At 41.8% G+C, this 25,790-nt stretch overlaps 2 protein-coding genes across 2 annotated transcripts in view; both read left to right on the plus strand.

Annotated features, from left to right (window-relative positions):
* The first annotated feature begins 438 nt into the window (after positions 1-438).
* LOC125323659 (zinc finger protein 845-like) lies at positions 439-6,765 on the plus strand. The gene is made up of 3 exons (XM_048298814.1): positions 439-558; positions 773-1,390; positions 2,043-6,765. The coding sequence occupies exons 1-3, from the start codon at positions 492-494 to the stop codon at positions 4,694-4,696; spliced, it is 3,339 nt and encodes a 1,112-aa protein (XP_048154771.1). The 5' UTR covers positions 439-491; the 3' UTR covers positions 4,697-6,765.
* Positions 6,766-8,267: 1,502 nt separating this feature from the next.
* Positions 8,268-25,790, plus strand: part of CDC5L (cell division cycle 5 like) — a 31,813-nt gene continuing 14,290 nt past the window's right edge. The window contains exons 1-13 of the mRNA XM_048297948.1: positions 8,268-8,587; positions 11,510-11,613; positions 12,438-12,599; positions 14,093-14,220; positions 15,056-15,155; positions 15,239-15,457; positions 16,613-16,757; positions 16,881-17,069; positions 18,434-18,582; positions 20,230-20,392; positions 21,450-21,614; positions 23,188-23,268; positions 23,603-23,848. Coding sequence (XP_048153905.1) covers positions 8,543-8,587; positions 11,510-11,613; positions 12,438-12,599; positions 14,093-14,220; positions 15,056-15,155; positions 15,239-15,457; positions 16,613-16,757; positions 16,881-17,069; positions 18,434-18,582; positions 20,230-20,392; positions 21,450-21,614; positions 23,188-23,268; positions 23,603-23,848 — 1,896 coding nt within the window. The 5' untranslated portion in view covers positions 8,268-8,542. The remainder of the gene's footprint in view (positions 8,588-11,509; positions 11,614-12,437; positions 12,600-14,092; positions 14,221-15,055; positions 15,156-15,238; positions 15,458-16,612; positions 16,758-16,880; positions 17,070-18,433; positions 18,583-20,229; positions 20,393-21,449; positions 21,615-23,187; positions 23,269-23,602; positions 23,849-25,790) is intronic.

Raw genomic sequence — 25,790 nt, forward strand, 5'->3', positions numbered from 1 at the left:
CAGGAGCTGATGAAACTCATGGTGCTGGTTTGTGTTTCCATAAATTTTGTGACTTCTGCCTGTGATTATTCTGTGATTCTGTCTGTCCCCAGCGAGGGAGGGCTTTACTGTTGCCACAATTCCGATCTTAAAGAGTCTGATCGGTATTAGCTGAGATCTCATTTTACAGAAGAATTAACAACCAATCAAAATTGCTTGAACAGGGAATAGGTTTCGCAGAGCATTCGAACAATTCCGCCCAGGACTGGGGACACCCTGGCCCAGCCGGGTGATTAAAAGGAGTTTTTAAACCACTTAAAAGCAGGTTTAAAACCGAGTTTTAACCCACATCAGACGGCCTCACAGCGCGGCGCCCGCCCCACGCGCTCCTCAGGCCGCGCCCCCCGCCTCTCCCCTAATTCAGGCGGGGCCGGGAGCACCGCCCCCGCCCGGCTGCGCAGGCGCGCAGGGCCGCTGGTTCGAGTCCGGAGCGGGGACGGACGGGTCGGGAGATGCCGACGGAGTCGGGAATGCCGCAGCCGGCCGGGGAGGGAATCCCGCAGCCGGCCGCAGACAGCGGTAAGTGCCTGCTGTCCTCGGCGGGGACGCAGCGCGGCTCCCGCGGGAGCGGCGGTGCCCGAGTGACCGCGGGAACGGCGGGAAGCGGGCGAATCAGCGAGGCCGCCGGGGTGTGCGCATGCGCACTGGGGATCTGTGGGGGTTATGGTGGACGTGGTGCCTTAGGGTTTTTTTTGGGGGAATTGCGATAATTTGTGTCTGTTTCTGTTCGCAGAGCCGGAGGTGTTTGAGACTGTGCTGCCAATCACTGTCTTTGTGCTGAGCGATGAAGATTTTCTCCAGGATGATGATAAGAACCCGGAAATGTCCATTCCCGAGGTGGAGCAGGAGTTTAAATTAAACAACAGCCTTTGCCTAAAAAATAAAGTGGAACATTCAAACGACAGTAGCAGTGTAGGCAATTGGGATGCAAACAGGACTGTTTCAAATGAAGACAATTGTATCAAATACTCTGAGGATAAATGTTTTGCTGAGAGTGTGTGTAATACATCAAAATTATCTTCAAGTGATGGATGTGATGCAGGCACGGATAAATACGGTCAAAATTGCATGTTACCTACATCATCTTGCAAAACAGAGCTTCCAGAGGTCATCAAATACAGCGATGGAGAATATTGTGGTGGTAATGATGGCTTTCAGAAGATTCCTCCTCTCCTGTCCTCTGCTGGCAGTGACAGAGCTGACACTGTCGAGACGAGCAGATCATGTACGTTGGTAGTGGTACCCAAACATGAAGAGGAACCTGTCAATGTTGCAGCTGTTCCTTTTGATGGCTCTCCACAGAAACAACCAGAAATCCACAAGGAATTTGAGATAATTGTTAAAATGGAAGGTAATGTATTAATAAGATTAGTGCAAGCATTTAAGAAATACAGTAAATATCAAGGTTTTGAAATAAGAAATTGTGTAGAAATGCTATGAAACCAATTTATTTTAGAGTAAACATTTCAAGTTAGATTAATAAATGCAGCAGAAGGAAAATATTGCCTGGAGTATGCTCAGTTCTTTCACAGACTCCTGTGAAAGGTAGTGAAACTACAAGAAGTTGGTACTTTTTCATTTTCCTACAGTGAGCAAAGGGGTGGCCTTTCATCAGGGAAATACTCCCAAAATAACGCAGAAAAAGCATTGTGTTTGTGAGAATGGAGCATTAGCAAAGTTTGGTGTCAGTACTTTGGTAGGAATTCTGGCATAAAGCTGTTCTGTTAAAAACTGGATCCAGTGTTCTGTGAAATTCAGAGCCTTGAGTGAAAATAGACAGTGGGAAGGAAGGAGGCTTCTAACTAGGAACAGCATTTAAATGTTGGGGGCAGAGGGTGGCATGAAGAGAGGCATTAGGGGAAAAAAAGTGGAGAGAGGGAAATAATAAGGAAGCAGAAGTAATGAAGAGCAAGCAAGTCATTAGGCAATTTGAGATTATTACTATGAATTAGTCATGAATATTTGTGATTGTATGAAATGTGACTTTTTCTATCTGCTTGTAGATCCTGATGCCCCAAAGAATGGAGATAATGAAATTGATAACAGGAAAATAAGCAAATTTGAAGATGAAACTCTGAGTTCTCTTTCAGAACACGGCTTGAAAGAAGAGAAATTTACCTATAATTGTTCTGATCCATTTCTTAATGGATGTTCTCCTACTTTTAAAGAACTTCTAGAAGATGTAGGGAAACCTGAGATGAATGCTTTCACTTCTGCTGAATCAAATACTACTGGAGAGCATATTTACAAGATGTTAACACCATTCCCTAAGAAAAGATACCAGCAACAAAAAGTTGTTTCTTCTCATGCAAGCCTAAAAGAGTTCCAGAGCCAGCAAGAAGGTTTAACGTGGCTGAATGATAGTGTGACCATCACACCTCTTCCTAAAACATCTTCTTCTACAAAGGAGAATGAAAGATGGAGTTTCAAGTGCAGGTTTTGTAGTTCTGTGTATAAATGCAGTGTGCACCTGAAGAAACATATTTATTCAGCTCATAAAGATAAAAGAATACATAAGTGCTGCTTTTGTAAAAGAACTTTTTTCTTTTCTTTCAATCTTAAGAATCACCTTAAATTTCATAAGAAGATTGCTAGGTTGCAAAAGGCAAGAAAAAATAGAATAAATGCAAGAAAAGGGAGGCAGAAAGGATCTGAAGAACAAGAATCTGAGACCAAGAAAAAAGAAAGTAAATACAAGAAATTTTTCATTAAAATTGAAAGGGACTGTACACGTCTGGATGTGCCAGTTAGCTTTACCTGCAGAATTTGTTTCTTTGCTTCATCAAATCCTAGGAGTTTTATTCATCACATGAAGGGACACAAGGAGAGACCACCTTACCAGTGTCCTCAGTGTGATTACTCCTGCAGCAGCTTATCCTACCTGTTAAATCACATGTACTGGCATGCTGGCTACAAGCTCTACCAGTGCAGGTTCTGCACCTTTTTTTCATTGTATTTTGCAAGCATGGTGAGGCACAGCCATGTCCACACAGGGGATAAACCATATTCCTGTGAGCTCTGCCAGGCAGCATTCACCAGCACCTCAGGGTTGGAGAGACACAGGAGGATACATGCAGGGACAGAAACATGCCAAGGACAGCAACCCAACTGCCTGAGTGGGAGAAAGAGAACTGAAAGACCTCTAAAGAACTACACATGTGATGAATGTAACCTGGTATTCTACACTAAAGGACATCTCAGCTTTCACAAGAAATTTCATGAACAGTTAAAGGCTAATGGTTATACAAGTCAGAGCAATAAGTACTGTAAAAGCAAAATATGCAAAGCTGATAGTGATTCTCAGGGCCACGTTTCTCACTCTCTTTTTGGTAGAGAAAATGATTGTGTGGGTGGGGGAATCCTGGATTCAGAAGTAGAGTTTGAGCAAGGAGGTGATGTGTGGGTCAATAAGAAAATACGCCCTGGAAAGAAATTCCTTGAAAACAGCCATGGAAGCAACAGCCTGGCTGTTACAGGGAATAGATCAGAAGTTCCTCGGACTTCTTACCAAATGGATGCTGCCACTTACAAAGAGGAACCTTTCTTCAAATCAGAAGCCTCTCAAGGCTTCTCTGCCAGAGATGTGCAAGATGATCATTCATATCATAACTTTGTGGAAAACTTGGATGCATGTCCTTCCAGTTTAAATCCATTCCAAACATACAGGTGCCAGCACTGCAGTTATGTTACTGCTGTTCCTAACAACTTCAGGCTGCACTTAAAGTTACATACAGATGAAAGACCATTTGTGTGTAAAGAGTGCAATGAGGCATTTAAAACTTCAAACCATTTGCAGAAACACAGCCTTCTTCATGTGAAAAATGGACAGGAGTTTGGAAGTTGCCTCTTTGTTGAGAGGTGTTTAGAGAATCTTGAATTGCATCGTGAAATCCACGGAGGCACATATCCAGAAAGGGATTTTGATTCCTGCAGAGGCTCAAACAGCTCCTTGCTTGGTTCAGAAGTCTGTGGAGTTCAGCGAGGTGTTCAGAGGGGCACAGCAAACGATGTGCAAGCACAAATTCAGCCACCATTCTATCAGTGTGCAGAGTGCAACTACGCTACTAGCATTTTAAGCAACCTGGAACTCCACATCAGAACTCACACAGGTGAGAAGCCCTACAGCTGCACCATTTGTCAGAAGAAGTTCCGTACTTCCAGTCACCTGAAAAGGCACAGACTCACACATTTGAACACGGGGCATTTCAAGTGCACAGGCTGTGACTACTCAACCAACAAATGGCTGTCCTTGAAACGGCACCTGGCTTCACACACTGGGGAGGGAAGCACCTCTCCTGGCTGCTTCTATGAGCACAAGGAGCTGCCTGTCAAGACATACAGGTGTGAGGAGTGTGGCTATTGCACAGCCCACAACGGGAACCTGAAGCTCCACCTGAGGATCCACACGGGAGAGAAGCCGTTCCAGTGCGGGCAGTGCTCCCTGGCCTTCCGCACCTCCAGCCACCTCAAGCGCCACTTGCTGACTCACCTCAAGCTGCAGTGCAGGAAGTGCAGATACTCCACGGTGGATAAACACGCTTTCCAAAAGCACATAAAAACGCACAAAAAGAAGTATAAGTGTGCAAAGTGTAATGTGGTGCTGCCCACCAAAAAACTGCTGGAGAAGCATAAGCGGCAGCACGAGGTTGGAATGTGAGGTTGAGAATTGGAAGTTGGTGCTTGGTTCTGGAGGGGTTTGCATGTCCTGACGTTCTTCATGACTTTACGTTCCTTTACTGTGCCCAGAACGATGGCTGGTAATGGATGCCACCAGCATTTTGGTCTAGAGAGTAAAACTTGGTTTTGCTGCAGGTGTTTTGCTGCAGGTGTTTCTGAGGACATCAGTTCTAGCACAGGCTGTGCTGAAGATCTTGGAGACACTTCTCATTCTCCTGAGTAACTGCTTCAATAGAGGTCAGTTAGGATTTGGCCAGTGTTCATCTGTGTTTAAACAGTTATTCTGCACCACTTACTTTCTTGTAAAAATTTAATAAGAAAAAATCTCTTTTCTAACTGAAAGAATGTTTAAAGGGAGGGAAGGAAAGGCATGTTATATTTTATAGTAATAACTTTTCATATAAAAATTACCAGTGTATTTGGAGGCTTAATGCTACCTCCCATCTGCTGAAAGTTGCCTCCTTTACTCCCAGGTGCTTTTGCAATACTTGTAAGAGAAAAAAATAGTATCTCACAAAATTACAGAAACAAAATATGTATGTCATCACTGGGTAATTGTGACATAAAAATGTTTTCCATATGTCTGTATGTATAAGATACTAAGCAGTTACTTTGTATGTAGTTTTGATAATGTTTTGAGTAGTCTGACGGAAATGGTAATGTCCCAAAACATATATTTTATGATACTGAGAATCTTTAAATCTTGAATTTTATGTGAATGTCCAATGTTAATCTAGTATGAAATGCCTTACCTTTTCTCAGGTTGGTAGTTACTGTGTTGTTTGTTAAAATAGATGACACACTTTTCAAATAACTTCTGTTAATAACCTGCCGATAATTGTGAATGCTCTTTAGTTACATTGAAAATCTTAGCAGTATCTGAAACTGCTTATTTTGTTTAATAACTTTACTGTTAGTCTAAAATACCATGTGTAAGAACTACTGTACTATGCAGCAGTTGGTGCAGGGTATGATGAACCCAGATAGATGCTGCTTCCAATTTATATTCAAATCTAGACAAATCTTGTGTTTGTTTTACTGTTTCACAGTGCTAGGAACTGTGGTAAGTGGTTTTGGTAAGTGTGTTATCCCCTTGTGTGAGGAAAGACAACAGCAAAGGGCTGGTGCAAACTGAGCTACAGCTCACTCCATGGAGCAGCAGAACAAACCTGTGGTTTAATTTAGAGAATGTAAATGTGGAACTCAGTGGTTTTTTTACTGCTCCTGGATGTGTGCCCTTCTGTAGGAACGCAGATAATGTCTTTTAGAGGCTTTCTGGTATCGTCAGAGACAGGTTGGGAAGGGCTGCCCAGGGAGGGAATGGAGTTCCCCTCTTTGGCGATATTTAAAAGCCATCTGCATGTGATCCTGAAGAATGAGCTCTGGGTGGCCCTGCCTGAGCAGGGGCTTGTTTTCCGGAACTCCTGTGGCCATTCTGCCATTTGGAACACAATTTTCCAAGAATGTATTGAAACTCATGGATGTATTTAAGGCCAGATCACCAAAGATATTCAAGTGATCCAGTTCTTCACAGCTTCAGTAAAGTCACTTCAGTAAATATCTGTGTCTGAACTATGATGGTTAGAGGTGGGTGATTCAGCTCTTGAAGCCACCTGATCCCATTGTGAGAAAGAAGGATGTTAGCCTGTATGAAGAAAGAAAAGCATTTCTGGTAAATATTAATGGTTACTCAAGCTTGGAGGAGTTTTTCCCTGCGTTACTGTACAATTCTGGTAATTTTTTTGAAAAGAACAGGTACAAAGAGGAAACAAAAATTAAAGAATTGTAAGCCTCTATATCAGATGAGACTAGTAAGGCTAAATATGATAGAGAACAGTTGTTTAAAAATATGGTGTACAATGATGATGAAGGGAGCCTGGTTTAGAGGGAGAAATAAACTGCAGTAAATTTTTGAGTTTGTAAATACAAGTTTCTTCAAGTTGTAAGTAAGAACAAGAAGGTATTTTCAGTTGGAGCTTGATGATTTTGTAAAAATAGTTATTACTGGTCACTGCCTCTAATAAAAATAAACAGTTTAATGACTCCTGATGTTGCTCTCTGTTTCTTATGCGCTGCACTGGACTTTTGGGATTTCAAAGGTATTCTCAGTCTGCTAAGTTGGTGAAAATTAAAGGTAGAGGCATATTCAGTTTCAAGTAAGACATGAGCTGTTGTTGGTGTTTTTTTCTGGTAGCTAAAAGTGTAATATTTTTTATTTCTGCATACTTTAAACAAAAATCAAAGCCTTTTCTGAATCATAATCATGAACCTGAAGTTTCCTATTTAAACCAAAAATGTTTGCATAATTTTCTTCACGAACATATCATGACTTTGGACAAAACAGGGAAATGTAATGAGACAAATTGAGCAAAAGGCTGTCATTTTACCTGCATGCATCTGCTAAATAAGTAAATAAAAGTTAATCAAGAGGTGACATAAATGAGTAATAGCGAGTCAGACCTGTATGGTGTGGGTGCATCCTCCTGTTTGGGGGGTACACTGTGGTCTCAGAAATGCTTGTTAGGCCTTGGCCTTGATGAGCTGGGCTGAGCTCATCTTGAGCTTATCAAAAACACTATCTGCTCCCAGGAACTAGTGCTGGCTAAGCAGCCCTGGTTTTTAACAGCCTTGGGAACTTATTTTTCTTCCCTGAATTAACCACCCAGGTGGAACAACGTTTTTGGTTTTGAACTTTCAAAGAAAGTTAGTGACCTGAATTGCAGCCAGGGTGGAAGATTGCTATGAACAAAGCCAAGTCAGTTGTGACTCTCTAAGCAGTGGTACTTAGACCCTCTAAGCTCTCCAGACTGCAGTGGGCTGAGACCAGCACCATGCCTCTGAGTGGGGCCTCTCTGAGCCACGCAACTCCTGGGTTGGATATACCTGGGGGACCACAGCCGAATGACAATGACAGTTCCAGGGCTGATCTCCCCACTCCTTGAGACTCAACCCTTCACCTGTTAAGAAGGTGCAAAGGCATCTGACATGAGTACTTTCCTGTGAAAATTTCCCAAATTCAGGTATGTACCTGGTACACACTCCTTTAGTGTGTGTGTGAGTGTGAATATGCAAATGCACTATGAATGTTGCCCTCTTGTAGAATCATGAAATAGTTCTGCGTTTGAACCTTAAAGATTATCTTGTTCCACCCCCTGCTGTGGGCAGAGACACCTTCCACTAGACCAGGTTGCTCCAAGCCCTGTCCAACTTGGCCTTGGACACTTGCAGGGATCCAGGGGCAGCCACAGCTTCTCTGGGCACCCTGTGCCAGTGCCTCAGCACCCTCACAGCCAAGAACTGATTCTGTACATAAACGCACGGATTTTTTTTCCTGAAATTAACAAAATACCCTCTAAACCTAACCCTGGGGAGATGTGATTTCCTTCCGCTGTCCCTTTCCTCCTTTATTTGCGTCCTTTGGGGAAATTTGAAGGAGTTCAATGAAAGCCCAGTTCCTCCGCTCGGTGCCGGCCGGGCCCCTCCGCCGTGCGCTCCTCCGGCCGGTAGGTGGCGCCAGCGCGGAGCGCCGTCTCAGGACGCGCGGGGGGCTGCGCATGCGCGGAGCGGCCGGACCCGCTTCTCTGGAGGAGCCGCGGCCTCGCTTCCCTTAGAAAAGCCGCCGGTCCCGCTTCCCTGGGAAAGCAGCCGGACCCGCTTCCCGCTTTTCTGGCAGAGCAGCCGGATCCGCTTCCCTCGCCCTCGGCACCTGCCGCCGCTGAGGGCGACCGTGCGCGGTCTCGGCCGGCCCCGCTAAGGCGAGCGGCGCTTCCGTCCCCTCTCCGCTCTCTCGCTCCAGGGGTTCGACCCCCCTCCCTTTGCCGCCAAGATGCCGCGGATTATGATTAAAGGCGGCGTGTGGCGGAACACTGAGGTAGGACTCGGCGGGGTTTGAGCCCTCGTCCCCCCCTCGGGGGGGGAGGGGGGGGGCCTCACTGGTGCGCAGGCGCGGGGGGGGGGGTGTCGTGGTGCGCCTGCGCGGGGGGCTCCGGTTTTGGGGTATCCCGGGGCAGGTTCGGCTCTGCTGGAGTCCCTGTGCCGGGACATCCAGAGGGGTTGGGGGCTGCGGGAGCGAGTGCAGGGAAGGGCAGCCAGCTGGGGAAGGGTCTGGAGAACAAGTCTGATGAGGAGCGACTGATGGAGCTGGGGAGGCTCAGCCTGAGGAAAAGGACGCTCGGGGGGACCTTCTCACTCTCCACAACTCCCGGACAGGAGGGTGCAGCCAGGTGGGGGTCCGGCTCTGCTCCCAAGCAGCAAGCGACAGGACAAGAGAACATAGCCTCAAACTGCGCCAGGAGAGGTTTGGGTTGGACATAGGGAAGAATTTTTTCACAGAAAAGGGTGGCTGAGTATTGGAACGGGCTGCCCAGGGAGCTGGTGGAGTCACCATCCCTGGAAGTGTTTAAGGAAAGACTGGACGTGGCGCTGAGCGCCATGGTTTCATTGATGTGGTGATCAGACATAGGTTAAACTCAATGATCTGAGAGGCCTTTTCCAACTGATTCTGTGTTTCCTTGGCTATCTGTTGGGTTGCATTCCCCATTAGCCTGTGCCTTCCTTCTTCCTGCTGCCTCAGTGGGCAAAGGTCATATTTGTGTTGTTTTTCCCTCAGGCTGCAGGTTGGAAAGCTCAGCCATGTGCGTGTCATGTCCTTCTGTCCCGGAGAAACTGTTCCCACGGCCACTGGAGTGGAAGCATGGGCTGTGCTGTGCTAGGAGATGTCTCTCTCACAGGCTGGAGTGTGACTTGTACTTCATAGGCAGGTTTCCTTTCACTCTAGGGGAATGAGGCAGCAGGAATCTCTTGCACTTGAAGATCTTTCCAAATGTCAAAATGGCAAAAGCAGAGTCTTAGAATTTTTAGGATTGGAAAAGACTTAAGATCACTAAGTGTTCAGCCATCAACACAGCACCACCACCATGTTCACCATTTAACCATGTCTTTAAGTGCCATATCCACCTGGTTTTTTTAACACTTCCAGGAATGGTGACTCCACTACTGCCCTGATCAACCTGTACCAATGCCTTACAATCCTTTCCATGAAAAAAATTTCCTAATAACTAATCTAAACCTCCACTGGTTCAACTTCAGTCTTTTTCCTCTTGTCCTGTCGATGGGTGTGGGCTCTTCATCTGTAGCACCAAGAGTCGTGTACACAGGAATTGTTGTTCCAAAAAAGAGCAATCCCCTCCAATTTTGCTGCCACAAGCTTTCAGAACCACAAGTGGTCACGAAAAAGAAAATATGATAAATCAAAGATGTCAGTTTTATTAGCTAGATGCAGAAGGATGTACCTGGCACTGTAAAATCCAGACCTCTGTCACTCCATAATGTGAACACCAGGCATGTACACGGTTCCAGGAAAAGTAATAGAAGGTAAAATGTGCTCTTTGTGCTCTTAAGCACTTGTCATATATCAGTGATGTTCCAGGAAACAGCTAGATTTGGGGTCAGCAGAGGATAGGAAAACCCACAGTGTCTTCATCTCATTCTTAGGGTCTTCCATAATTGGTAAATTTTGGTGACTGTTAAAGAGAAAGAGCAGTGCAGTAAATGGAATCACAGAATATCCTGGATGGGAAGGGGCCCACAGGGGTCATCAAGTCCAACTCCTGGCCTTGCACAGAACACCCCCAAGAATCCCACCCTGTGCGTGAGAGCATTGTCCAAATGCTGCTTGAGGTCTGGCCACTGCCCTGGGGAGCCTGTTCCCGTGCCCAAATAGGTTACTGGCCCACCAGTTTTTGTGTACCAGAGGTAAAATAGGTGTTGGATTTTTTTAATTAAAATTTTGATTATACATACAGCTTTAAAAACGGAGGAAGTGGAATTAGGTGATATCAGGTCAGTCATAAAATGACCAGTTACAGACAAAAAAACCCTGTTAATGTCACCAGTACAGCTCCTGTGTGCCATAGAGCACCAAGTAAGTTAAAAAACACACAAGAGAGGTTTTATTATTCATTTCAGAACAGTAATTACATTAATTGTTGCCTGTAGCAGCTCAAGCCAGAGCTGATCACGAGCCCACAGTTAAAGCTGCTGTGCTCTGAGCAGTGTCTGTGTGAGACAGTGTCAGACTTGCTGAACACTCACTGGGTACAGGAGAGGGATATCTGTGGTTGACAGGGCTGCAAGAGTAGCTTAAATGCATTTAAATTACCACTTCCTCTGAATAAACCAGAAATAATGAGCCCATCTATCTGGGAGGAAGGGAGAGAGGGATTGATGGATTGACAGACAGTTGAGAAGACTTCTGGCTTTTGATCGAATCTCAGTGCACGCTTTGTTGTATGTGAACAACCTGGCTCCCAAGCTGAACCCATTGCATTTTTATTCTAATTGCATTAAAATATGAAAAAAAGATAATTTTATGGTATTATTTAAAACAAGGCAGCCAGTGGTATCTGCCAATTCTACTTTTTTTCCAATTGTGATGTCACTACCAGACAAACACCTCCCTACCTCTTTATTGCTGTCCTTCAAGGGAGACTTAAAGAGCCTTTAAACACTAGTGCATTAGAGAGCATTGAAAGTCGTCATTTGGCAAGTTCTGTTGGATATGTGACGTTTGGAACAATAATCATGTCTTTTTCATTTAATCTTTATTGACTTCATTGGCCTTTGAAATACAAATCCTCATTCATCTTGAGAATAAAATGGAAAAGAAGTAGCAGTTCTGTGGTGTTTCCTCTGGGTCAGCCTGCGAAATTCACCATGTTCTCCTTTGCTTGAGATCAGACTTCCTGTTTTGCAAGTTTTTGTGATCCATAAGGATATTTATGTTTTTTTGAAGGATGAAATTCTGAAAGCAGCTGTTATGAAATATGGCAAAAACCAGTGGTCTCGTATTGCCTCATTATTGCATAGGAAATCAGCAAAGCAGTGCAAAGCCAGATGGTAAGTGAGAGGTGCTGTGCCTGGGTATATGAGGTTCATAATTAGTGGAAATTTAGGAAAAAGTGTTACCACAGACTTATTTATGTCCACAAAGTAACAACAGTTTTAACACTGTTTGATTTTATCATGGAGATTTTGAATTCTTATTGCTTGAAAGTGGTTGAACAAAAGTAGCCAGATGTTCTGTTTGCCAGTGACTGCAGTGTTAGCAAATGCAGGATCACCTAAAATGATATACATTAGTTTTTGCCTTTATTTAAACATTTTTTAATCTGTGGATATTGCCAAGGAAGTAAAATTGTAAGATAGTAATCTCTCTTACATATAATTTTCTAATTTCATGTAGTGGGAGTTTGGCTTGAGAGTAAATGTTTAGAAATTGTGCTGTGAAATTTAATTTTTTACAAAAAATAGAAGCTTTAAACTGATGCAAATACTGATGCAGTATGAATGTATTTGAGAATCAGACTCAGTTTCTCGAGTACTGAACTGCACATATTTAATAGAATACTTCTTGTAGAGGTAACCGTACTGGCATAGTTGAGGATTAGTAAGATAATTGTTGAAGGCTCCAGACCAAACAACTCTACCATTTCTCTATCTTTGATTGTTGCAATTTTTACTTTTCTTTTTCAGGATTAATTCTGTGAGTCTTTACTTTGCCAGAATAGAGATGGGAAAAGGAAGAAGAGGCAGTATCTGTATGAAAAGTGCTGATAAATAATACATTTTAAAGTTCAAATACATACATCATAAAAATATTCTTGAAGACAGATCAATGAATAACTTGGATCTGTCATCCTTAATTTTTTCAATAATTACAGGTACGAATGGCTGGATCCGAGCATCAAAAAGACAGAGTGGTCTCGGGAGGAGGAGGAGAAACTGTTGCACCTGGCCAAGCTGATGCCAACTCAGTGGAGAACCATTGCCCCCATCATTGGGAGAACTGCTGCACAGTGCTTGGAACACTATGAATTTCTGCTGTGAGTTTCTGCTTGCCTAGAGAAAAATCGAGCCAGGACTACCAGGGAAATCCGTGGAGTTTGTTGTAGCAATGTGTCATTCCCTTCTTCCATGGTGGTTGTTCTAGTTTGCGCAAATTTAGAAATACATCCTCTGAGAGAAGGCACAACCACCCCTCCCCCACCAGGTTCGGGAAAAAATAAATTTTGCTCGAAGGAAAGTGAAGAAGATAAAACTATTTATTTAACAAACACATGGGAAGGAAAATAATGTTAGATGGTAAAATCTTTCGCGGTAGAGGAAAAAACCTGGGAAAGTGTTCGAGTCCTCCCTTTGGTCTCCTCAGAGCTGGGGCTTCAGCCGGGGCCAGGCCCTCTGTGCCCGGTGGAAAGTCCTCCCGATGTGCTCTGATGTTACAGCAATCAAGCAGTCCAGTAGAAAAGGGGAAAAATCCGGAATTCCAGAGAAGGAAATCCAAAGTCCAACTCTCAGTCTCTCTCCGGAGAACAAGAAGAAGAAAAACTGGCCAAAAACTGACTGGAAAAAAACAAGCCGGGTGCTTCCTCCCTCCCCTGCCCCAGCTAGGGAAAAAAAAAACCCTGCTATCTTTTTGTAACCTTGAACGAGCTGCAAACTGCTTTGAGAAAGTTTTGCTCAGTTTTTTCCTTTCCCCATTTCAGGCTCAGTTTAGAGGCATAGAAAGGCACAAAAATTAATTTCTGGGCATAGGCAGCGATATGGGATACACATCATAAGGTCACCCCAAGACAGTGGTAAATTAGGGTGGTTTCAAGTTGACTGAGTCTTTTTGTAAGCAAATCTTTAAAGATTGTTTTCAGGCACTGCATCTGGCTTGAAGGAAGCTCCTGGAACCTGGAGACGAGCTTGAATAGAGATAGGTGTATCTTTTCTTGCTCCTGGTCATTCTGGCTAAGGGACTGTCAAGATTTATGCTTTTGTTAGGCCGCTTGGACATTTTTTGACTGGTTGATCAGCAGGAGTGGGAGGGTAAGAGAGAAAAGAGACATAAAACACATGTTGAAGTGGCTGAATGTGCAGATACCATCTCTCTGTGCTACAAAGAGTTTCTTTAGGCCACAAGAAGAAAAGGAATGTGCCATTTTCCCTTGTGAGCTTTCTTAATTCTGGTGCGATTGGTTGACTAGAAAAATATACTGGAAAACTTGATTTTTTATTTTGTCACACTGCTTGAATTCTTGTTTTTATTGTTAAAAGATTACCTGAGGAGATTTCTTTACTACTAGCTGTATCAGTATTGTGTTTTATATAATATTTTATTGTTGTAATGTAATACTGTGTTGGTTTCTTTCTCTTGTCTTGTTTAAGATTATGGAACTGTACCACGCTTGTGGATTGTATAACAAATTTAATGTATTGTACAGAGTACAAAGTTACTGCTTTATGATCAGTCTTTGGAGACATATAAGGGATGGTTGTTACGAATCTGGGGGAAAACAAAGAGCTGGTGGTGACACCTACAATGTGTTTTTAGGGACAAAGCTGCTCAGAGAGACAATGAGGAAGAAACTGCTGATGATCCTCGGAAACTGAAACCTGGAGAAATCGATCCAAATCCAGAAACCAAACCTGCCAGGCCAGATCCCATTGACATGGATGAAGGTGAGTTAGGAGTGTGTTTACCATTTTTGACAGAAATCTGATCTGTTTGGTTTTTCTGTTTACACAGCCACCTTGGTTTTCTTCTTTTTCTCCACTACCCCCTGATCATTAATTTTCATACAGATTTTATCTTATTTCTGTATCTGGCCAGTCAGTTATACTTTTCCAGTTTTCCATTTCTTGGTGTGTTTTTTTTCCTCCTTATCTGTCATCTTCATCTGTTACCATGACTGGCTGTTACTTGCTTTGACAACTGCTCTGCTTGTTTGCATTCTTAGTGCTGTATCTTCATCATTTTCCATCAGCTCACACCTCTCAAGACGGATCCATTCTGAAGCACAGAAGGACTGCTGGATTTCTTTTGTTTTTTCCTTGCACAAAGCAACATTATAAACTGAAAAATGAACATTGTTAAAATTCCATGAATGGACCAGTAGTGGTTTTGAACAGTCACAGGTTCACAAAAACAGTGCTCTCAACTCTGGAAGTAAATGCAATTAACAAATTCTCAAGATAATACTCTGGGATAAAGATGTAAATGAAGTTTTACTTCCATTAATGTGGTCAGTTTGCCTCTTTATGTAAAAGTTTTGATTTGTTGTTGATACTAATTGAATTATTTTCAACATTAGGCTTTTTTCTAAAAGTCTTCATTTCATCTGGCCAATGATTCAGTAAATACATTGGGACAACTTGGAGATTAGTGATGACACAGAATGCCTGTGATTGATTGACTCAGCTTTTAAAGACAGTTTTCTGATGTTAATGTCACTTCTTTCCTTACTCCCATCTTCTAAGTGCAGATTCATAGCTCTGTTTATCTGTACTATTGTAGATGAGCTTGAAATGCTGTCTGAGGCTCGAGCACGTCTGGCAAATACACAGGGAAAGAAGGCCAAGAGGAAAGCCAGGGAGAAGCAGCTGGAAGAAGCTCGGTAAACTTACATTTGGTTTCATATCCTGGGACTGCTTTTCTTTATTCTGCACTTTAAATCATGTGGTGTTGCTCTTTCTTCAGACGTCTTGCTGCTCTCCAGAAGAGACGAGAACTTCGCGCTGCTGGAATTGAGATCCAGAAGAAAAGAAAAAAAAAGAGAGGTGTGGATTACAATGCAGAAATTCCATTTGAAAAGAAGCCTGCCCCTGGTTTTTATGATACATCGGAGGAAAATTACCAGTCCCTGGATGCAGATTTCAGGAGACTACGTCAGCAAGACCTGGATGGAGAACTACGATCGTAAGTGTGTGTTGTAATAAGGAGGGAACAGTGTATTGGAAAAGAAAGCAACCCATATATATGTGTTTTAAGTCTTGCAAGTATGATGTGGGTGGGAAATGTATTTTCAGTGGGACAGATACGAGTGCAAGTGGCCTCTGCCTTTTCAGTTTTCTGTGTTTTTATCTTTCCAAAAGGTCTAGTTCACTTTTTTGTCTATGATAACCTTTTTTCTTTCCTCTGCTTCACCTTTTATCTATCAGAATAAAGTTTCTGATGCGTGTTCTTGCTCTTTATTAAAGTCGAAATGTTAATTTTCTTGAGATTTGTTTTCTATTAGTAGTTAATTTGCTTTTGTATTTAGTGTCCTTTTTTTAAGTAATAATCTTAATAAGATTGCTCATAGAAGTAGATTTTACCTATAGTATTACTTTGATGGAGTTGTTCTTGATGTCCTTAAATGCTTAATTTCTCCCCATCCACCCAAAAAATCCCAGAAAGCACAGTTGAGTAGTTAAATGCCAGTCTTGGGTACATATTTAATTGTACAGTTGCATTTCCCCCACTACTTCTGCCAAAACTGCTTTTAATTACTGAGCGTGTCAGTCCAATGCCGTGTACAATTTGGTTTGTAACTTGGGTTCTAACTGATTTTTTTGCATGGCTGTTTGTTCAGAGGGTCGGGCAGGAGCTTCAAACTGAAGCTTACTATTTCACTGACTGCCTCCATTGCTGTTTGAAGGAAATACCATGTTCATTAAAAGAGAAAAGAAGAGAAATTGGTTCCCACTTCCCGTAAAACAAAATGTTCGTCTTCCTTTAGCAGCTTCTGGAAAAAAAGGGACTGTTCACATTCTCTTGTTTCACTAAGGGAAATTCTTGGCCTGACATTTTTTTTCTTGATCCAGTGTTGATTGCAGCTGAAGCAGCCCAAAAGCTGAATCTGTTGGCTAATTCCATAACTTAAAAGCATTACTTACACTGCCGTGTAGTAGGTTCTGCTGCAGGATCTGCAGATCACATCTAATCACCCACAAGGTGCTCCACTCTTCCTGTAATGTTTTATTTCAGCTTATCTGCCTTTTGCTAAGGGCACAGCCCTTTTGCTCATCTTGTTTGCTTTGCTTTGTAGCTGCTCTATGTGTTCCGAAATAATTCTGTTTTCCATAACAACAGTGAAAGGGAAGGAAGAGAGCGCAAAAAGGACAAGCAACACATGAAACGGAAAAAAGAGTCAGACTTGCCCTCAGCTATTCTGCAGACCAGTGGAGTGTCAGAATTTACCAAGAAAAGGAGTAAACTGGTGCTTCCAGCTCCTCAGGTGAGGTGTTCATTGATAATAAACAATTTATAAGCCCGATACCAAACAGTGCTTTCTGTTCTATCGAGTGGCTCTTGTAGTTGTATTGGATCTTACTGTGCCTTGGTATTTTGTCTTTTACAGATATCTGATACAGAACTTGAAGAAGTTGTAAAAGTCGGCCAGGCAAGTGAGATTGCACGGCAGACTGCTGAGGAATCTGGAATCACAAACTCAGCTTCCAGCACTCTTCTCTCTGAGTATAATGTAACCAACAACAGCATAGCACTAAGGACTCCCAAAACTCCAGCAGCCCAGGACAGGATCCTGCAGGTAGAGTATAAATGTACAGAATGGGTTTTAAGTTTTGGGGCAGGGGTCAACTGAGTAGAAGGTGTAAATACCAGAGAAACACTCCTTAGATTATGTGCAATACTGGGATTTGAAGCAATTCCAATGTTCAGGAGACACCAAAGGGCATAGAAGCAGATCTATTTCTATTTGATCAATTGTCACTATGTTTCAAAACATTCTGATTCTTTTCCCTTTAATCATATATTGTGTGAAGTTTTTAACCAATTCTCCTGGTGTCTTGTATAATTTCCCCTTGGGTGTCTCTCAGTGTTGAAGATGTATGAGTTCATCTCCTTAAAACAGTTTATGTTGTCCATCTTTTAGTACAATTAACAAGTAGCAATTAACTGCAACAATGCAGGAATATTTTCCTAGCACTTTATTGGCCTAAGACTTAGGTTATTCAAAACCTGCCTTTGCAACTTCTGATTGCCTGGATTTTTCCAAAGACTGGTAATGTTGAGTAGTATTTTATTGAGTATCTGAAAATGGGTAAATTAAATCAGTGCAGCTAGTGTGTAGGACAAAACAAGACCCCAAAAATTCCACTCCAAAACAAAAAAAACCCAACCCTCTGAATTGCCAATGAGCTGTTATTTCAGCAGCTCCATGGTAAGAGAAAAGAGTTCCCGGTTCTGTAGATCATGACCTAAGTCTGTGCAGTGTTTGCAGGAATGGTCAGGCTCACCTTCAAATGGAGTACTCTGACATTTTAAGTGTTACAATATTAGGCATATACAGAGTTTTCTAGGTGGATTAGTGATCTTCTGGGAGTAAAATTGCTATTTGCAGTAGTATAATTAGCTCATTTTCAGAGAGACTTAATTCTTCACTGTAATAAGGAAAAACGAAATTAAAAAGGGGGCTATTCATAAAAGCCCCAATTGAGTCATGGACCAAAAATCTGGATAGTGACCATCTCTTTTGGAACATTCTCTTTGAAGTGCAGTTTGGCTAAACTTCATCGAATTTGGGTTTCAGAGTTCAAGTGTGCTCTTCCCCCTTAAAATCAGGATTCTTAGGATTACTTGGATGTTCAGTCACTAACAAATCTTGCAGATTTATGGAGTCTGGCAAACTGAAAGAAGTTGAAACAGTAAGTAACTCACTCATTTTTGCAATGCCAGTTTATAACATATTTTACTGGAAATGAAGATTGAAATGCCTTTCAGTGGAACAGTAGGGTTTATAAATACCAGTGTATGGGTGTTAAATATAAGAAAATTTGAACACTTTCCACAAACTGATATTCAAATAACTCTTCAGCTGTTATTACTGCCACTGAATTTGTTAAACGTGACTGTGAATGTCTTGGTGAAGCACTGCTTGTTTTTGTTACACAGGAGGCCCAGAATCTGATGGCTCTCACAAATGTGGATACTCCCCTGAAAGGAGGTCTTAATACTCCCTTGCATGAAAGTGACTTTTCAGGGGTAACACCACAGAAACAGGTTGTTCAGACTCCAAATACTGTGCTTTCCACACCTTTCAGGTAAACAGACTCCTTTTCTGATGGGTGCCTGGGTGGGCATGTATCTGTTTGGAGGTGGGTGGACAGAGCAGATTTTGATGTGTGAAGTATCTCATGATTAGAGTTCAAAACAAATTTTAACTCACTTTTATTTCAAGCCCTTGTTGTACAAATTTCTCTGTGTCTTTAGAAGGCTCAGCCATGTCCTCTTCATCTGTATTCATACAGTGTATGGCTCACTGGAGTTTTGATCCAAAATGTGGCCTTCTGTGGTCTGGAGCAATATAAATTATTCTGGAGTAATGCAGGAATATAAATAGTAAGCTGCAGTGTCATTCTGTATGTGGATCCTGGCTTTTCCAAAGTATTACCTTGGAGTCGAAGATGTGGGAGGTCTCGTAGCCAAACCCACACTGAATTTTTGAAAAGCTGGAGTAAATATTTTATAAGCCATATATGTCCAAAATTAAATATTTCTTATATTGCCAATCTAAACAGTACAGAATTGCTGGTTTAACTCTTAGAATGAACAAATATATATCCCACAAATGCCAAACACCATACAGCTAAAACATGTTACAATTGGTACGTTTTGTGTGTCAGGTTTTTCCACTTAGCTTCTAATTTTACTTGTGTCATGCTAGGAGGAAAAGTGGAGAATGAAATAAAAAGGACCTTTATGGCAGCTTTTCCAAAGCAGATTTGTTTTGTTTAGAAGCTGTGTGCAAAAGTCCTGCTCTTTTAATTAAAAGAGCAGCTCCAGCAATGCATGTTTTTTTTGAAGATCTGTTGGAGTCAGTGTGGTGCAAAATGAATGTAGAATCTGGCCTGGAGTGATCTGGCTGTTGATTTGGGTTGGTTTATATTTTAAACAGTAGAGATACTCTAATTTTGTTGTTTGAGATTTTTTTCGTGGTGTTTTTTTAGCTTCTGAAGGTCAGATTCGTACATGTAAATGCAGTACCTGTGTATCAGTTTGGCTTGCTTGCAGAAATACTCTATCAGTGGGAAAATCCAAATTCTTGAGCAGAGGGAAAAAATAATCCATCTGTGAAGTAGCACCTCATTCATGTAGTAAGTTATTGGGATAGAGAACAATATTCCTTCCCAGAGGAGAAGCAACTGGGGCCCACCAAATCTAAGACTTAATCCATCTTGCCAACCACAGGTGCTTAAAGATAATTATTGTAATGTAATTACTTCTTGAATAGTCAGTGAAAGCAAAGAGGCATTTTCAGGATGATTCACTCAGTTGCAAGGTGGGACAGCTGTTGAGCCAGATGATTGCAGAGTGAATGACTTGCCCAGGTGGTGAGGAAATCAGAGCTTACAATTCAGTCCTGATTACTGTATCCCAGAAAAATGCCTGGTGACTGGATAAGCTCTTCTCTCAAAAGCAGCAGTGGGAGTTTGTGTTGGTGGAGTTCTGAAGCTTCTGTTAAAATGATGATGTGCTTAGATTTCAGCTTGACAGGGCCTTGGTTACACCTTGACAGGTTTAAACAATTTATTTTTAGGATTCTTGTAGTTGCACTTTACAGTTTCACTGCCTCCCAAGAAAAAATTCTAGATTGAATGTATAGACCGTGTGTGTGTAAATTTTCCCAATATTCAGATTTAAAGTAGAACTCTTTAGTAAAAAACTAATGGCTAACTGCACTTCACTAGAACACCCTCTCAGGGATCAGAGAGCTTAACTCCTCGAGGAGGACTGACACCCAAACCTGCACTTGGCACAACTCCTGGGAGAACTCCACTGCGGGATAAACTGAACATCAACCCAGAAGAAGGAATGGCAGATTACAGTGACCCATCCTATGCAAAACAAATGGTAAGCAGTATTTTAGAAGTGGAAATCAGTGCTCAATTTTCAGGGGTTTTAATTCTCATCTGTTAAAAAGAATTTTATAATAAAAACAGATGTTATTTCTTCCACCTGCCGACAGGTCTGTCCTCATCACACCATAAAATACAGTCTGTCTTTAAAAGAACAGAAATCTTGCCCCTTCGAATGGTTTTCAGTACGCTCAGTAAACACACTCTAGAACTGTTTGTCAGAGAAGACATAGTTAAGTTTCCATCCTATTTCTAGCTTTGAAGCTGAGCAGGAAATTCATCTTGAGCAAAGATTCATTTTTCTTGCAATCCTATGCAATCCTCAAATCCCTTGTCATCTTGGCTTCCTGATTTACCTACAGGACCTTTTCATCAGTCTGTCATGTTGACAACACCAAGCTAAAGGAGTGTAATTTTTGCCATTAGGAGCACTTGGGTTTGAGATGTCCAGAAATCTGAGTCCCATCCAGACTCTTTCGTCACCTTTGGCAACAGATGTTTCCATTTTTGGAGATCAGCCAGATGGACCCTGCCAATTAGACATGGTATAAAAGGGCATATACCTAATAGGTAGCACCTTAGGAGCTCCTTTCATGTGGCTGTTCTGCAGCCTCGACTGTGGCTTTGAATATCTCCCACCTGAGCTATTGACGGGGTTTTTTTTTGCCTAGCTAAGGATATCCACTCCAAGTGTTTGGTCTGTTCTCACAAAAATAACTCTTCAAGTTCAAAATTCCAGAGCTCCTCTTAGCTTGAAGGAGAAGGTTTATTTGATGTACTTATACTTTGGTTCTGTCTTAGTCTTTTTATAGTAAAAAGACTTTTTGCTACTAGAAGGGAAACTGGGCCTTCAAATTCCTGGTGGACTCCACTGGTTTGCAGATCTGGTGCTTTCTGGCTTTGCAGCAGACTGAGGTGGCCAGGGGATAATTAGTGTGTTGTTCCTGTCTGTTAATGCAGATGAATGGAGTTTGGTTGTGTTGCACTCAGGGTATTGTGCTACATTCAGTGTATGAATCCAGAAGCATCACATCTCACTGCCCTTCCCACAGGAGAGGGAGTCTCGGGAGCACCTGCGCATGGGGCTCATGGCCCTCCCTGCTCCAAAGAACGACTTTGAGATTGTTCTGCCTGAAAACGCAGAAAAAGAACTTGAAGAACATGAAGTCGATGAAACCTTTGTAGAAGATGCTGCTGATATAGAAGCCCGCAAGCAGGTCAGTGTCTGAGATGTGTTTAAAATAAAATGCATTCCTTGTATGGTTCTCATCGTTTCACACCTGTTTAATGGAAGTGGTACAGCTTCTTCTACAGGATAACAAAATAAAATGTTTTCTTTGCTGCTCTCAGAGTATACACACAGAGGCCAAATCAGTTGTCTCTCTAAATCATTTTCTTAATTTGTTGATGTTACATATCACATAATTTTCTGCCATGAAGTCCTTAAGAGTGTCTGTGTCCTACCTCCTGCGTTTGTCCCTCAGAAGATAAAAATATAATTCATAGCTTTTTTCTACAGTGGCACATGCGTGATTTTAATCACGTGAGAATTGTGCTTTTTTTCAGTTTCAGGTTATTCTCTCAAGGTTAAAAGTTGCTGTTTGTGAAAGGTTAGACAGGTATATACAAATTCAGGCAGGTAGCACACAGATAAAAATCTGCCCTGTGGGGAACTGGTACCCTTGGCTGGTACCAGAGGATTACCCAGACAGCCAAGTTGTGAGTGGGGTCCCTGTTGTTTTGTTTTGGTTTAGAGTCAAGGAAGGCTAGATAAAGTACAAGCCTAAATTCTGCCAGTTAAATGGCTGTACTGGCCAGTAACCAGAGACACTTTAAGTCTTTTTAATAACAGTCCCTTTTCTATTTATTGCTTATCCTAAGTCTTGTGTTGCAAATCTCATTTTGTTACATACCTTACATAAATATAAATGTTTTTTATAAAAATAAATGGGATTTTTGAGTCCAGAGAAGTTTTTGCCAATAGCTGTGCTTTGACAAGTGAACAAAATATTTTAAAAAATCCAGTGCTTTGCTATCTTTAAATGGGAAAAGCATTTCCCAGAATTTGATTCCTAGTGTGTTCCATTTGGGGAGGCACATGTTCTGTACATGTATGTCTTGTGCATACTTACCCTAATAAAAAGTCTGAACAAATACAAGTAATATATGTGTTTAGAATAGAGGAAAGAATTTGAGTTGTACCATCATACAAGAAAAGAGCATCCTGCCTCCAAGTGAAGATGTGACATGCTGGGATTAGAGCATGGAAGACGTTGGTCAGTGTTCCTGAAGTTCCTGACAATACTGGCTTTTCATGTTATTTATTGTTTAAAAGTGTATTGTAAAGAGGACTCTCATGTTTTTACACTTTCACAAGTATTGTTTTAGTAATATATGTACTATAAGTCATTGAAGATGACAAATAGAATCTTGGCTGCTAATTTAAGAGTCTTCCTGGTGGATTTGATGTCTGAAGAGTTAGAGCAGTTGTCACATGTGGAGAAATGTGTAAAGAATGAAAGCTGGAGTTGAGACTGAAGGAGAATTTGATGCTTGGAAATGACTTTCGAAGTTGTCTCTTCTCTTAGTCTGCTGTGCTCTTCCCATGCACTTTAGAGGCAGTAAATTATGTTGTCATCACATTACTTAGCTCTGGCTTAGTAACATGAAGTCTTTATACTGGGAGGAATCTTTACTGCAATAATCAGTTAGTTTTTATATCATATACATTCCTAGGCAGCATCTAACTGTGTTACAGTGGCTGGAGTAACACTTGCCTTGTTTGTTTAGGCTCTCCGAGAAGCGGAGCGTGCCAAAGAACTGAAGAGAATGCACAAAGCTGTGCAGAAGAATCTACCACGGCCCTCAGAAGTAAGCAGAAATGAAATTCATTGTTAAAGAACAAAAATTAAAAATAAAGGCTTTAACCATTATAGGAGAAAATAGAGTCTAAGGAGATCATGAGAGAGTGAAATCTTTGTTTGACTATGCTGATTTACAGGAAACTTCCCCAGCAAAGTTGCCATGAGGTATTTCATCTGCACAAATGCTGAGATTGCTGCATGTGTCACACCACAAGGGATTTTGGCACCTGTTCTGCGGGGTTTAGCTGATACATAAAATTCATACTTTAGAGGAGATTGATTAATTTAATACTGTCTTTGGTGTATATGATATTTACAAACGTCTTTTTATTCCTGGGCAGGTTAATGAAACAATACTGAGACCCTTAAATGTGGAACCACCTCTAACAGACTTGCAGAAAAGTGAAGAACTCATAAAGAAAGAGATGATCACAATGCTTCATTTTGATCTTTTACACCATCCGTTTGGAGAACAGTTTACTGGTAAGAAAGGGAAAGGCCCAGGATTTGGAAGCAACAATGCAGAGCATATGGCTTACTTGGAACAAAATCCTTATGAGAAGTTCTCCAAAGAGGATCTCAAGAAGGTGAGAATTGTGTGGCCTAAGAAGACCTAAAGTCTCCTTAAACCATGGTTCTGTAATCTCGGGGAAAGAAGGTGGGTCCAAGCCTGCACAGAATTCAGTTGGGAGGTCTCCAGAGGGTTGTATGAAGATCTGTAATCATGGAGTTGTTGAGGTTGAAAAAAGACCTCTAAGATAATCAGGTTTGATCATTAACTCAGCACTGCCAAGCATTAAGGATAAGTTAATAAGTAAGGATGATTTACATTCACATTCTTCTTTCTATGAGCTGATGTTAATCTGGGCACTCAGCAGAATGATGAGGATTCTGTACTTGCCCATAGGTACTGTCATTTACATACAAATTTGAATGTGTTGTGGTTGCTTATAGTTTTAAATAAAGATAAGAGCAATAATACCCCAACCGTTACCAAATTCTACTTCACTATTTCTGTAAACTGGTGCTAAATCATTGAGGCATTAACCAGGTGTGACACTCACCTGAATTTCCTTAGTCCAGAATTACGAAGCATTTTCTTCAAAGCAGTGCAGACTAAATAGGACAGTGGTAGTCAGCTTATAACATGGAGCAGCAAATCAAGTTGTTTAATTATGCTTGACAAGCTTGATCCAGGTGATCTGTGCTGGTGCAGAGCCTGCTGGGCTGTGGCAGCTGATCTTACAGCCATACTTGGTCCAGAAGTGCTGAACAGGCAGATTGGGTCATGGCTGGCTGCAGTGAGTGGGCGGCCTGGGCACCGTGTCCTGTTTTGCATTGTAATCCCAAGTTAAGCAGCAGCCCTGGACCAGGGTTCCAGTTCAGGGTGTTCATTTATTTAAGCAGCTACAGATGTTGCCTTTTGCTGCCAAGTGACAGATAGGCAATTCTGTGGTTTCGCTCTTTCAAAGAGCTTCACCTGTGAAGCTGTGCCAGTAACCTTTGACCAAATGCCTACAGAAATAAAAATGAGTGAAGAGGACAAAATCACATGCCACCAGGTTGTCTGTCTCTCTAGACTTGTCCTCTGACAATACCTGTTGTATCTCTACACCTAAATCCCATATTCCTTTAAGGTGACTCTAAAGATGTACAAGCAGATTTAAAATCCATGTCCTTGACCATATCTGACCAGTGAATAGAGAGCCTAAAAGGAGAAACACTGAACAGTATGTACTTCCAATTTGTTGTTAAATGAAAAATTATACTTAAAGGTTTCTTACCAGGAGAAGTTAAAGATGGAAAATAGAGTTAGATCCTGAATTTCACTGCCCTGCCAGTGTCAGATTGTTCCCTTAGGAATGTTCTCTGAGTGCTTTCTCTGGTTGTTTTGAAGTGCAGCGAGAATCAGGTTTGCTCTCACTTCCCTTAGAGACTATTACAGTCCAGTAGGTTTTGTCTGGAAACTTTCTTCAGAATCCCTGGAAATTTTGTCTCCTAACTGATAGGCAGAAGTTTTTTTGCATCCCTGCTCCTGCTTGCTCACTAACATTCAGCACAGTATTCCCTCTTTGTCTAAAATCCAGTTCAAACCAGGAAATTTTCCTGTATCTGTGATCTCATCTGGGGCTTGTTTATTTTGCTTTACTTCATTTGTTTTTAGAACATCTTCTCCTAAAACCATTTCATAAAATACTCCTTTCTTTTCCTGATGTGTAGTTCTCTTTTGGGAAGGATTAGCAGTGATAGCAGTGGTGCTGGGCATGGTGTGCTGAGCTCCTGGAGCTGGGGAACACTTCTGGTGCCACAACTAAATAGCCTCAAGTAGTTCTTCACAGTGTACTAATCTCGGCTAATTGAAATGTATAAGATTTAGCTTTGTCACGTGTGGTTGGGTTACTCCTGTTTTACCTGTTTTGACCATCAAAGACAGGTAATTAATTTTCCTTTCCCCAGTATCTGTGGAATCATCTAATCTGGTGATACCTGAATTTCTACCTGGTCCGTGTGCAGTTACAAAACATAACA

The sequence above is a fragment of the Corvus hawaiiensis genome, chromosome 3 (genome assembly GCF_020740725.1).
Source record: "Corvus hawaiiensis isolate bCorHaw1 chromosome 3, bCorHaw1.pri.cur, whole genome shotgun sequence".
NCBI classification, from domain to species: domain Eukaryota; kingdom Metazoa; phylum Chordata; class Aves; order Passeriformes; family Corvidae; genus Corvus; species Corvus hawaiiensis.

Bases quoted from the DNA above. Each gene is read 5' to 3' on its own strand.
- LOC125323659 (XM_048298814.1), top strand. From the start codon at position 492: ATGCCGACGGAGTCGGGAATGCCGCAGCCGGCCGGGGAGGGAATCCCG. The intron at 559-772 runs GTAAGTGCCTGC...TTCTGTTCGCAG, and splicing joins GCAGCCGGCCGCAGACAGCG to AGCCGGAGGTGTTTGAGACT. The intron at 1,391-2,042 runs GTAATGTATTAA...ATCTGCTTGTAG, and splicing joins GATAATTGTTAAAATGGAAG to ATCCTGATGCCCCAAAGAAT.